At 37.1% G+C, this 10,789-nt stretch overlaps 1 protein-coding gene across 1 annotated transcript in view; it reads left to right on the forward strand.

The window, feature by feature from the left end:
• LOC129723500 (homeobox protein araucan) overlaps positions 1 to 9,979 on the forward strand; it is a 75,984-nt gene extending 66,005 nt beyond the window's left edge. The window contains exons 4-5 of the mRNA XM_055677755.1: positions 7,149 to 7,456; positions 7,569 to 9,979. Coding sequence (XP_055533730.1) covers positions 7,149 to 7,456; positions 7,569 to 8,293 — 1,033 coding nt within the window. The 3' untranslated portion in view covers positions 8,294 to 9,979. The remainder of the gene's footprint in view (positions 1 to 7,148; positions 7,457 to 7,568) is intronic.
• The last annotated feature ends 810 nt before the right edge of the window (positions 9,980 to 10,789 follow it).

A 10,789-nucleotide genomic window follows, 5' to 3' on the forward strand; every position in this document is an offset into this window, starting at 1 on the left:
GTGTCAGTAGGATCGTAGCGCTAGCCCCGCAATTGTTCTGTACACTTAACGGTTGGCTGCGAAGTATGTGTATAGTAAACAGAAGGTCATGTTTCAAATCGGAATGTAGCACCAAGGCTTTGCTTTGCTTTGCTTTAGGTTTTTCAGATAGGCAGTTGCCTGAAATTCTTTTGAACGAACTGAAGTGGGCACTCTTAACAAAAAAAAAGTTTTTTTGACAAATCTTTTTTCAAACGTCTTCTAATATATATATATATATATATATATATATATATATATATATATATATATATATATATATATATATATATATATATATATATATATATATATATATATATATATATATATATATATATATATATATATATATATATATATATATATATATATATATATATATATATATATATATATATATATATATATATATATATATATATATATATATATATATATATATATATATATATATATATATATATATATTTCGTTTTTTTTTTTGAAAAAAAGAGATGCAAAGTTGTTTAGGGTAGTAAAGCCTGGTAAAGATGCTTTTTGTTTTCTTCACTGAAGCAAGACGTAAAATCCTTCTAGTCTTGAAAATATTGTACAGAAATGGACAAATTACACAGATAAATAAGACCTGGTAAAATTTTTCGGAAGAAAAGTGACAGTGTCTGAAGTAGATGGAAGCTTGTAGCTTGGAGGATGGTTAATTAATCCTAAATTAGCTATCTTACGGTTCTTCTTTGTGCAACTTCACTAGCTCAGATCCATAATGGAGAATCAACTACGAAATGTGCGGTTGTTCAAGCTCAAGCTCAAAACAAAAGAGGTGTCTGAAGGGAAGTCACATTTTTTAAAACACAGCTTACAGTTTTGTAAGGTATCGAATTCTCACAAACGTTTGAATTCTCTGATGTATAATATAATAAAAATCTATTACTTCGATCACGACACTACCCAAGGTTTGTGGTAGGACTACGGTTGGGACAAATAATTGGAACTTCCGTTATCAATCAAGTTAAACCTTTATTACTACAACTCAATCTTGCCAAAAAGAATAATCCACACAGTACTATTTACTTTCTTATATGACCTCCTTGCTGGTATCACTCGATACAGCATGGGACAGCACAGTGCGCAGGGCCCCTAATTTCTTTCCCGTAACCATTACGTCCAGACGCCACCGGTCATAAAACTAACCGAAAATAGACATTGCTTTCAGAGGCACAACATTCCCGCTCCAGACAGAAGAAACACGTTGTCTAAAGGGGTAATTAAACGCAGAACAATACCTAATAACCAGCTAGTAATTTAGTGACCATGATGATCAAATTATCATACTTTTATCTTTGAGTTTTATGTTCCCGACCATAAACTCGGTTCAGGCTGCTTTCCGTTGCCATGCATGCTTTCCTCCGATTGACTCATTTACATAAGCAATAAAATGCTAAAAGGAGCTAAGTGCAGTGCGGTGGAAGATCCGAAGACATGAAAGGTGGCTTTCGCGGCTGCCACAAGTTTACCTGTAGCTACTACTAGAACGACTCATGCGCATTTCTTACTGTGGCCATCAAGTTGTTTCTACTGTTTGACGAATATAATTCAATCTGATTTCTAGGAAAGTCACGCATCTGAGTTGATAAATTGTTATTCTTTGGCTTAAGCCTAGAATCGAATCGAATTGAATCAAAATTGTCAGTGCAGTATTTAGAATGCAGCTTGAGGTAGAAGCCGACTTCAATCGACCGGATGCCCACGTTCGGATGCGGGCGGCTATGTCTAGGTCTAGAAAATCTACATATCGCTTGATTGTAGTAATGCCGAGAACGCGATACAACTAATTAGTACTCATGACAGCGGGCGAAGCGACCGATTCGAAAAACGTCACACATTCCATTCACTCTCAACACAATTACTACCTTTCGCCATAATATTCCACTAATAATTCATTTGATTAACAATTAACCAAATGCAAGCGTAGCAACTTAACAAATGCTGACGGGAATCCGGTAACAAAGTCACTCTGTCGAACACGTTTGCTTCTTGCGATCGTCCGGGACGTGCACGCCTGTGTCATTTACGAGCAAAACAAGCTGAAAATAGGCGCATAAATTGGCTGTGAATATTAATAAAGTCGCGCAACGCTCCTCAAACGCACAGCAACACGGTAAGACACAGCATAAATCAAATATGGGAGCGGAACCGAGTTCCCTAAAAGGCCCATGCACCCAGACTGACCAAGAAAAACAGGTGCGTTCGACACCTTTACTTCTGTTGTCATTGTACCTACTACCAACGGTGATTCACCGTTCGGCCGAAACATTCGTAAGCCTTATTGTAACAATAAAAAGTCGAATAACCATAAAATATGCTTTGATCGATTTTGACGGTTAGGCTCTTTCCAGCGCAATCATCCCGGAAAGTTGTATTTACATAAATGTTTACACTAGTGCATACATATACTGAATTCCTCGTGTTCCATTTTCTGCAGCACCATTCATATGGTGGCTTAGTAGGACACAATTGGTGTTGGGTTATCATCGCAACAAAATCAGTGAAAATAGTGAATAATTATGGAATCAAGTCGAAGTAGTAGTTGGATTACGTGGGACAGGAAGCGGGCCATTTGATGAAATATACGCGACGAAATGCACAAACAAAACATGCACAAAATCCAAAAATCCCATTAGGTGCTATATTAATACATTTTCTCAAATTTCATAGTGGAAATACATGTTATATTTCTAACTTTTTTGTCAAAACTATTCAAAATCACAATTAAACATGAACATTTTCATTGTGTTACTTCCAACAGATTCAGCCATTTCTAGTGCTGACGTTGAACCATGTTGGTCTTCCTACATTGATTATATTGTAATAGTCAATTTTCCCGAAAAGTTCTATTGACTTTCTATACCTAGATAAGAATACCATTGTGCTTTCAATGGGTACAGACAGATAGTCTCTCATCCTACCAGTACCAACAGAAACAATAACAAATTTTAAAATTCTAAATACATTGCACACTGGGCCAGAAATGGAATCTAGCGGAACGAAATTAATAGCGCTCTTAGGGTTTGACCAATCGGTTTCCGATCTTCTACAAAGTTTCTTGGTATAGTTATGGTGTCATTTTGGAAGTTTGAATTGGTTCGGAATTTAGACGCAAAGGTGGCGTTGCGTTGCCAACTTCTTTCCCTTACACGCTAGAGCTTTGCGGTATTCGACAAAGTTGTAGATCTCTAAATTCCATGAAACTTTACAGAATATACAAAATTTCTAACTCTTCAAGTTTCAGAGGTCTACGAGTTTTTATAAATTTTGTCTAAATTTTACGTTTTATCGTGATAATTTTATGAATTCACTTGAAATAATTTCTTACAATTTTTTTCTCGATAGAAATTGAATAATTACGTTGTTTTCTTCCGAGTACAGAAGTTTCTGAAGTTCTTAAGTGAAAATAATATACAAAATTTAAATAAAAAATACATAATTTCGTGAAGTAGATATCTCAGTGGGTAGCAAGTTTTAGCAATCCATGATTTTTTCTAAAAATTGTCCATCGAAAAATCTTTATTTTCTGAAAATTTGAAAGAAGTGTTTTTTGGTGTTTTTGTGATATTTTAGTTTGAATATAACCATAGGTTTCATATAAAAATCCATTGCTTTGTATTTATTGCATGAAATACACAGTCCAGTACTGTGATACTCTATTCAACCTATGTGCAGTTTTTAGCAAAGTTTTTCAGTGTAATAAGAACTTCATTATTATTTCTATCATTATTATTATCCCAAAGACCGTTCTAAACTACAAAACTTTAGCGTATAACATAGAAATATAAAACTAGAAATATTATTCAACATTTTAAATTTGGCTAACAATTGTGTAATGTTTCGAATCACAAAACTATTACAAAAAACGTGAATCTCAAACAAATTCTTCAAAAACTCGTAAATTTCAAAAAAAAAATAAAAAACAGAAATTCTGTTTCTTTTACAAAGTTACATGAAATTTTTCTAATCTAAAACTTTGTCGAAAACTGCAGAGCCCTAGCGTGTAAGAATAAAAAGTTGGTGTCGAAGCGCCATCTCTGCGGCCAAATCGCGAACTAAACTGAGCGCCAAGTTGAAGTTCTTATTACACTGAGAAACTTTGCTGAAGACTGCACATAGGTTGGATAGAGTATCAAAGTACTGGACCGTGTATATCATGCAATAAATACAAAGCAATAGTATTTTTATATGAAACCTATGGTTATACTCAAACTGAAATATCACAAAAACACCAAAAAACACTTCTTTCAAATTTTCAGAAAATAATGATTTTTTGATGGACAGTGTTTAGAAAAAATCATGGTTTGCTAATACTTGCTACCCACTGAGATATCTACTTCACAAAATTATGTATTTTTTCAAATTTTGTGTATTATTTTCACTTAAGTACTTCAGAAACTTCTGTACTCGGAAGAAAACAACGTAATTATTCAATTTCTATCGAGAAAAAATTGTAAGAAATTATTTCGAGTGAATTCATAAAATTATCACAATAAAACGTAAAATTTAGACAAAATTTATAAAAACTCATAGATCTCTGAAACTTGAAGAGTTAGAAATTTTGTATATTCTGTAAAGTTTCATGGAATTTAGAGATCTACAACTTTGTCGAATACCGCAAAGCTCTAGCGTGTAAGGGAAAGAAGTTGGCATCGCAACGCCACCTTTGCGGCTAAATTCCGAACCAATTCAAACATCCGAAATGACGCTTTAACTATACCAAGAAACTTTGTAGAAGATCAGAAACCGATTGGTCAAGCCCTAAGCGCGCTATTAATTTCGTTCCGCTAGATTCCATTCCTGGCCCAGTGTGCATTGGTGCTACCTTTTTCTTGGTCAAAAATGTTGCACACAATTATACGCATTCATTCACAGTACACAGATATTATGAATCGGTCCCTATTTATTATTGATAAACTCGCCTCCCTCGTTCGACGTGCACAGGCGGCACTGCATTCAAATTGCTTCACTTTCTCGCTTCATTTGCAAGATCTCGCAAACCTGTTCGTCATGCTTTAAAATTTTAAACGAACCGCGATGTAACGACCCTGCCTCCTTTAGAGACAGGTTTTGCGTTAAATACTGCCAACTCTGTACGAAGTCTAAGTGTTTTCTCAGAATATCCCACATCTCCGACTAATACTTCGGGACTGCTCGAGTATGCTAGTTACTCCGGTTCCCATCGCTGACTGGGAGGAGGCGATTATGTGTTATAATTACCATTCATTATAAATTTATGAAGAAGTGGTTCACTTGTGGAGCATCTTTCACATGTTGCATGCCAGAGGAGCAGACCGAATCAGATTTCTTCAACTGTGGACGACAGGAGAACAAAAAAAGCTCTCGATTATGAATTCAGTAAGCACCTTTCTCTGTAAATAACAGAACACACTAAGCGCTTGATTATTGGGTTTAAAGTGTGAAAAGCAATGATTGGGGCGTAGAAACAGCACTTTAAATTATAACGTTCACGCGCTCTTATGTTCCTGCCGTAATATCTTTATTCCATATTCATTCGACTTCCGGACATGACTCTAGTAGCTCGACTAACACTCTGTTATTAAAAGCATTGTTGTACTCTCTCACCGGACCAGTCTACTTTCCTTGAGGCTTTAATTTCCAATTCGTATCGTCAATAGCAAATACATTGACCAAGAGGAATTCAGTTTTTTATGATTCTCTTTTCATACATCATTCATCTGACACGAAGCTCTGTACATGCGTTTTATTTTCGTATCAGTGGATACTTCAATTGGTTTATAGCCACACCACAACGCAAACTGAATTCACTTCTGGCTTAGTAATTGCTTTAATGTTTATACAATTGGATACCGAATCGGATCTACCGGGTTCACCCCTCTTTGTTTTTTCAATACACTTTTAAATATTTTGTTGTGTATTTCCGCTGTCAATGCGAAAAGAATATTGAAAATGGCGTCCTGTCTGTGTGTGGCGTTGACGGCAGCTTCAATAGCCTCATCTTGTTAGTCTCGTTCTCGCCAAAATGTTTTTTTTCTGTGCTTTAACCTTGGTGTGCAATAAAAGACAACGCAGTCAATTAGGATGGGCGCTCCTTGGTAGCCTCCTTAAAAATGTGTGATTTTTCGCTCTTACCTGTTCAATCGCAGCGAAATTGTGCAAAAGGTTCAACTAACGTGCGGGAAGAGGAAAATTGATAAAACTTTTGCGATTGCTTGGCAGGAACATGCAACAAGCTTGTTACGCCTGGAGGAAACATGATGTTCTTGCAGTTCATTGTTTTTCTCTGGCATACTTTACGGGTATCACGACTTCGTTAGCCACGAAAAAAATGGAATGGCGCCCAAGGCGTGACTCTGTCCGACGCCACTACGTTTGCATTTCGCATCATAGTTCACAATGTATTTAGCTTTGATCTGTTTTTCATTTTATAACAGTGTAAACGATGTCGAAAAACCAGTAGCATTATATGCGATCCCTCTGGCGAAGAAATCGATTCACCAAGTCACCAATACCTATTGGATGAAAACCTTAGGGAAAAAATATGAATGTCATGGAATTCGTAGCCTGTATCAGAGCCATATTATCACCAACGATGATCAGCTTTTCAACCAAGTCTATTTGAGGCCAAAGCCACACCTTCCTGTAGATTGATTGTGTTCTCGCAGAATGGGTTATCTAATTGTTCGACACAAGCCATTTGTTGTTCTAGCGAGTCAGTCCTACGGCCGTGCTCAAGTTTTCCACAGTAGCACGGTTATGCCGGCAGCGAATCGAAAAGCTCAAACGAGCAAACAAAACCACAATATTACGGTTTTCTATGATGGTGAAACACCACAGAATGACCAAAAACTGCCGGCAGCGGCTGTTTGAAATTGTGGAAAGTTTTTTATTCCCTCTATCTCGCTCTCTCGAAGCGATTTTCTTTTGTGTTGAAACCACTGAATTGAATATGAATTTTCATACCATTCGGTCACATGTCCATTTTCGCTGCTTCATAGTCCGCTCTGCGTCTCCACCTACCTAACAGAATTTTGCGCAATTAGTGGTTCTATCCAGAAAATTAATCATTTCCTCTGTCCGTTTTTCTACATCCTCATGTGCAGCTATGGAATGGACTTGAATGGAGCACGAAGGAAAAACGCCACCCGCGAAACCACGAGTACGTTGAAAGCGTGGCTGAATGAGCATAAAAAGAATCCATACCCAACCAAAGGCGAAAAGATTATGCTGGCGATAATCACGAAAATGACCCTCACGCAAGTGTCCACGTGGTTTGCGAACGCGCGGCGGCGATTAAAGAAGGAAAACAAAATGACCTGGGAACCTCGGAACCGGGTGGAAGATGACGATGTTAATCTGGACGATGATGATGACGATAATAAAAGTTTGAAGGACGATAAGGAGATTTTAGGTAAGCATTACTAATATACACTCATGTGATATACACTCGCTGAGTTGCATCTATTTCCAATCGCACCGATCATGACATCCTTGTTTGTTTGCTTGTTTTCCCTTCAACACAGATTCCAAAGACTCTGGTACAGGATCCAGTGAAGATGGTGACAGACCATCACGCTTAGATATGCTGGATCGGCCAAGCAATAGTGACTGGAATGGATCTCGGAATGGCAGTGGGCCGAACTCACCAGACATTTACGATAGGCCAATGCCAGGTCATCCACTTCTTCACCCCTCCAACTTTCCTCCGCATTTGCGATCCTCACTAGGAACACCTCCAGATGTCAACCACCCACCCAGCGGCAGTACAAATCCCAGCAAGCCAAGGATTTGGTCTTTAGCCGATATGGCTAGTAAGGAGAATAAAGATTCCGAATCATCATCTCCGACGGCAACCGGTTATTCACCAGGAAAAATTGTCACACCGCTTGCCGGGCGGGGTCTGAATGCTCTGCATCATCATCCGTACATGAGACCCGAATTCTATCGTAACCTTTATGGCCCACACCTAACAGCAGGCTCACCAGAAGTCTCGCTGCTAGAATCCTACCAGCGAACTTTCGGTGCAACACTGGCTCACAATGGGATTCCCGTCGGTATGAACCCGTTAATATCGAAGGCCTCGGGCAGCGGGCCTCCTTTCGCACCTTTAAGTCTCACCACCAACAGTAATCCAAATACGGCTCCACAACCGGGAGCGTCACCCGCCTCAAGCACCTCGTCTGGTCCAGAAAACCTCACTCCTTCCACACCACCTGCCGAAAAACTAATATCGGTAACCAAACCATGACACTTGGAAATCAAGTAAGCCATCTTTTTGCTACCGTCGCAAAACTACAGTCGGTTTTGAAAAACACTAAGTAAAAACAATCAGACAATAATGATGAATGTGATTATAATTTTTCACGTATTTTTTAATCTTTATTGAGCAGCAATTTGCTGATGTTTGGCTCTCCTGTTCAAAGTGAGATTAACTTTTCCCAACAAAGAACCAATTGATTGTACCGAGCGGGCAAAAAAAAACAAAATTTCCAACCCGATCCCATCTGGAAGGGTAACATTGAAATGAAATTAATTTACATTAATTGTTCTTGAATTTCGATAATTTTTCATCTCATTCGTATAAATTCGCTTATTTTTGCTTGATGTTCGTTTGCCGCTGGTCGGTGTTCAAAATCAAATAGCCGTCGGCAAAAGCTGCACGCGAAAAAAAAACAAAGTAGCGTGAAGTGGGAAGCGATTGGAAATTGAGGCAGCCATATGGAATGCGCCTTGCTGGATTGTTCGCCAGAACACGAACGATCAAGGCGGTCGTTTTTCTTTCTGCTTTTCATAAGCTTTCACAAAAAATACGGGCAAAAATTTCTGAAGTGCAACGAATTAGTAGTAAAACAGTACGAAGTAGATGAAAGCAGTGTTTGAGCAGCGCAAGTTTTGGTTAGAATGATGTTGGGCAACGTAGGAGAATCATATCTCCCCAATTTGAGTTTTATGCCCATTAGAAGCATCTGGACGCAATGAAACTTTTCACACATTTTGTAAATTGTAATGTTTGTATAAAAGCAAAGAATAAATGGACACGTTGAAACAAACGTCTTGTACATACCAATATAGATAAAGAAAATAGTGTATGTGATATTAAAATGTATTAAAAAATTATCGATAAGAAGGTAAAACGCAGCGTAGCAAATGAACAACTTTTATTCTTTTCCACTGATCGTTGATCGTTCTTCTTATCGAGCGCAAGATTTTGTTCGAGAAATCGTTCCTTCTACTTATAGTCAATTTATGTAATACCTAGTTCCCTCATCATCCAACCGATCACAGCTGCGTTTAGTTTCTATTTTTCCGTTCAAGCGATTGGCTGAGAGAAACTGTGTTATATAGTAACATATCATGGGAACTCCTTTAAAATCCAGTTCAGTAGTACAAGAAGTTTGCTCTTTGTGAGGTTACCAAAAGAGCTACGAAATCTCGAATAAAAGTCGGAAAAAAAACTTCGAACAGAGCAAAGAGGCAATTTGATTTGTATAATTTGCCCATCATTCAAGTTATAGTCTACTCAAGAGACTTGTACAAGCCTGAAACAGGTTTAAAACGGAAAACATAACAAGCGTGTTACAATTGAAAACAACAACCTATGTAAAGCTGTATAAAATTTACGTTAGTGAATTATTTAACCATCCTATTTATTTTTTATTCGGAAATAAGCGTTAAGTGTTCAAGTGCAGGAAAATTACAACACTGTGTAAAATGAGGACATTTAAATGAATTTGACTAACTAAAACAAAGTGGAAATCGTATATATAAATATTAAACTTTATATACTATTGAGGTAATGAATTAAAGTAATTGTACTGTAAATTAACAAATTGAAACAAGACGGCAAGAGACAACAACAGGAAACCAATCGTAATGTTACTAGTTGCAATAAAGAGAATGACAAATGAAAAAAAGTCAACAACCTTTAAACATATCGCCAATTGTTTTTAATTCTATGAAAGAAAAAGCTTAACTCTGTACGGAAAGATGACACGAAGGAGATATTAACCGAAGGTAAGTTATTAAAAACACTTTTTTTTCTGCATAATGTGATAACACCGTTTTGAAACAAGTCTAACACATTTTTGATTACTATCGTGTTTGTGTGACTGTTGTTATTCAGTGAATTGAAATAAAGGTAGGGTGTCTATATTGGAAATTATTTGTAGTTTGGAAAAGATGAAAACTAATCACGCCAATGATTTTGCTCATTAAGGGGTTATATACCTTTTTAGTTTTCAAAAAACCGAAAAAAATTTTATTGTATTATCTTCAAATACAACATCTTGCGAACATTTTCACAAATTTTCATAAAGATCTGAGCAATAGGAAGAAAGTTAGAGCGATTTGCAGCGCGCATCGCCACGGCCGCATAAGCTAAACTTGAAACTTTACACGCGATTATCTCGGAATAGTGTTTTCCGAAAAATGACTTTGCCGTGATCCTGATTGCGGGTAAACTACCGAACCGATTTCCTTCATCTTTTTTTTTTTTTTAATTTTTGTTATTAAATTCGCCGGTCCTTGAACGATCGCTTTTCGAAACATACAGTTACATTTTGCCGCAAAAAAAAATTTAATGCAATTTTTAGCGCTCAAAACGTGCATTTTTTGGGAAAAACGTTCCCGTTTGCACTGAAAACAAAATACTCATAAAAGCGATCGTTCAAGGACCCGGCGCACTTCTAAACTAATGAAATAATATGAGTTTTTTGATTTCGGTTGACCCGCTGAGTCTCTATCA

Source organism: Wyeomyia smithii, chromosome 2, assembly GCF_029784165.1.
Source record: "Wyeomyia smithii strain HCP4-BCI-WySm-NY-G18 chromosome 2, ASM2978416v1, whole genome shotgun sequence".
Lineage (NCBI taxonomy): Eukaryota > Metazoa > Arthropoda > Insecta > Diptera > Culicidae > Wyeomyia > Wyeomyia smithii.